The 1596-nt window shown below is 51.6% G+C and overlaps 1 protein-coding gene across 1 annotated transcript in view; it reads left to right on the top strand.

Annotated features, from left to right (window-relative positions):
* Positions 1-572, top strand: part of LOC108802749 (dual specificity protein phosphatase 22-A-like) — a gene marked incomplete at its 5' end in the record, with an annotated part of 5745 nt that extends 5173 nt beyond the window's left edge. Inside the window, one exon of the mRNA XM_018574601.1 lies at positions 393-572. Within this exon, the coding sequence (XP_018430103.1) occupies positions 393-572 (180 nt within the window). The remainder of the gene's footprint in view (positions 1-392) is intronic.
* Between the last annotated feature and the right edge of the window lie 1024 nt (positions 573-1596).

The raw sequence follows: 1596 nt of genomic DNA, 5'->3' as shown, positions 1-1596 counted from the left end.
TCCACTGCAGGACAGGGCCCTACAGGACTAAAAACTTTACACTGTAACTGCAGAAAGACGTTAAATGTTAATTTGTTTGTGTCTTACTTTAAGTCCATCTAAGCCTCGCCTGTCCGCAGGGTGACAACGCCGCTGTACAATTTCACTGCAGGGTAAACAGCGTTGTCACCGTGTTACAGGAAGTGAAAAAAAATGACAGATCTGCTGTCGGTATGAACGATAAATAAAATTATGTTATGGGGGGGACCCCGAAAACACAACCTGCCGTGCTCACACGCTTGCCTCATACATGTTGTATGTCGCTCAGCGTTGTATGACGGCGCACATGTCATGTGCGTTTACCGTCCGGATTCCATTTACCGATTGGTGGTTTGTTTTGTGCCCCGTTGCAGTACCGATCTTGGCTGCGGCAGGAATACGGGCGGGACCCTTTGAACGATCAGGACCGGGTGGAGAAGTTGTTGTCGGAGCGAGCGCAGGCGGCGAGCCCGAGGGAGACGCAGGACCGATGGGTGAACCAGCCGCACGCCGGGTACATCTTACCGTACAAAGCCTACGGAGGGAGCAAGTGATCAATGCGTCCCTGATAACGGCATCAACCAATCGGGAAGCAGATCAAACCGATCCGCGATCTATAACTATGCAAGTCCGATTTACCTTTATGTTTTATGTAATCCAGCCGCGGGTCTGCACCCTCTTGTTTTATGATTCTGAGCTGTGCAGGCTCCGCCTCCTGGCCCAGTGGACGGGGCGAATCTGTGCTGGGTTTAGAGTGGGTGGAGCTAGAGCCAGGGAGCACACTGGAATGGATTGGCTCCGGATCAGGCAGATTGAGAAGATCTTATAATATGAATGTGAGGAGGAGACATGAAGGACGTGACCGGAGATTATTCCTATATAACAGTCTTTCCCCGTATAATACTTCACAATAAACACTATTATATTATATCCGGATGTCTTGTATTTTATTATATGCTAAACTGAGAAATAATGAGATAGGGCATGCGACCATCTTGGTGATGGACGCCGGCAGAGAGAGGAGGGGACAGTCACCCGGAGGGATGAGTTATGCCGCCGGGTCCCCTCCTCTCTCCTGACGCTGTCGGGCTCTCGGTCCATGACCAAGTGCCCAACTTTTTAGAGGGGGGGTGACACTGTCAGTCATTTTGGTGTCACCCCTGCAATGGTGACACCCGGGTGCGGGCCGCACCCCCCTTGTGACACCACTGCGCGTCCACGTGCGGGGAAAGTTTGGACGCATTTGGGTGGCATTAACAAGCAATTTACAAGTAATGACGCCTCAAGGGTGTTGCATGGTTGCGGCGTGTTCCATGAATGTGTTTCAACGCACACGTTCTTTCCCGTGTTACCATCTGGTCTTGAATTGTATTGTAAAGCGCCGCGCACACTGTTGGCGCTATATAAATCCTGTATAATAATGTATAACACCGGATGGGTGATTGCAGAGCACAAAGACTGGCACTCTGCACCAGTGGCATCACAAAAGGGGTGCGGGGTGTGCGGCCCGCGCCCGGGTGACACCATTGGAGGGGTGACACCAAAATGACTGACAGTCATTTTGGTGTCACCCCCCCC

This window comes from Nanorana parkeri, unplaced genomic scaffold (assembly GCF_000935625.1).
Source record: "Nanorana parkeri isolate BGI_ZX_2015 unplaced genomic scaffold, ASM93562v1 scaffold3084, whole genome shotgun sequence".
Lineage (NCBI taxonomy): Eukaryota > Metazoa > Chordata > Amphibia > Anura > Dicroglossidae > Nanorana > Nanorana parkeri.
This window is presented reverse-complemented; position numbering and strand designations above follow the sequence as displayed.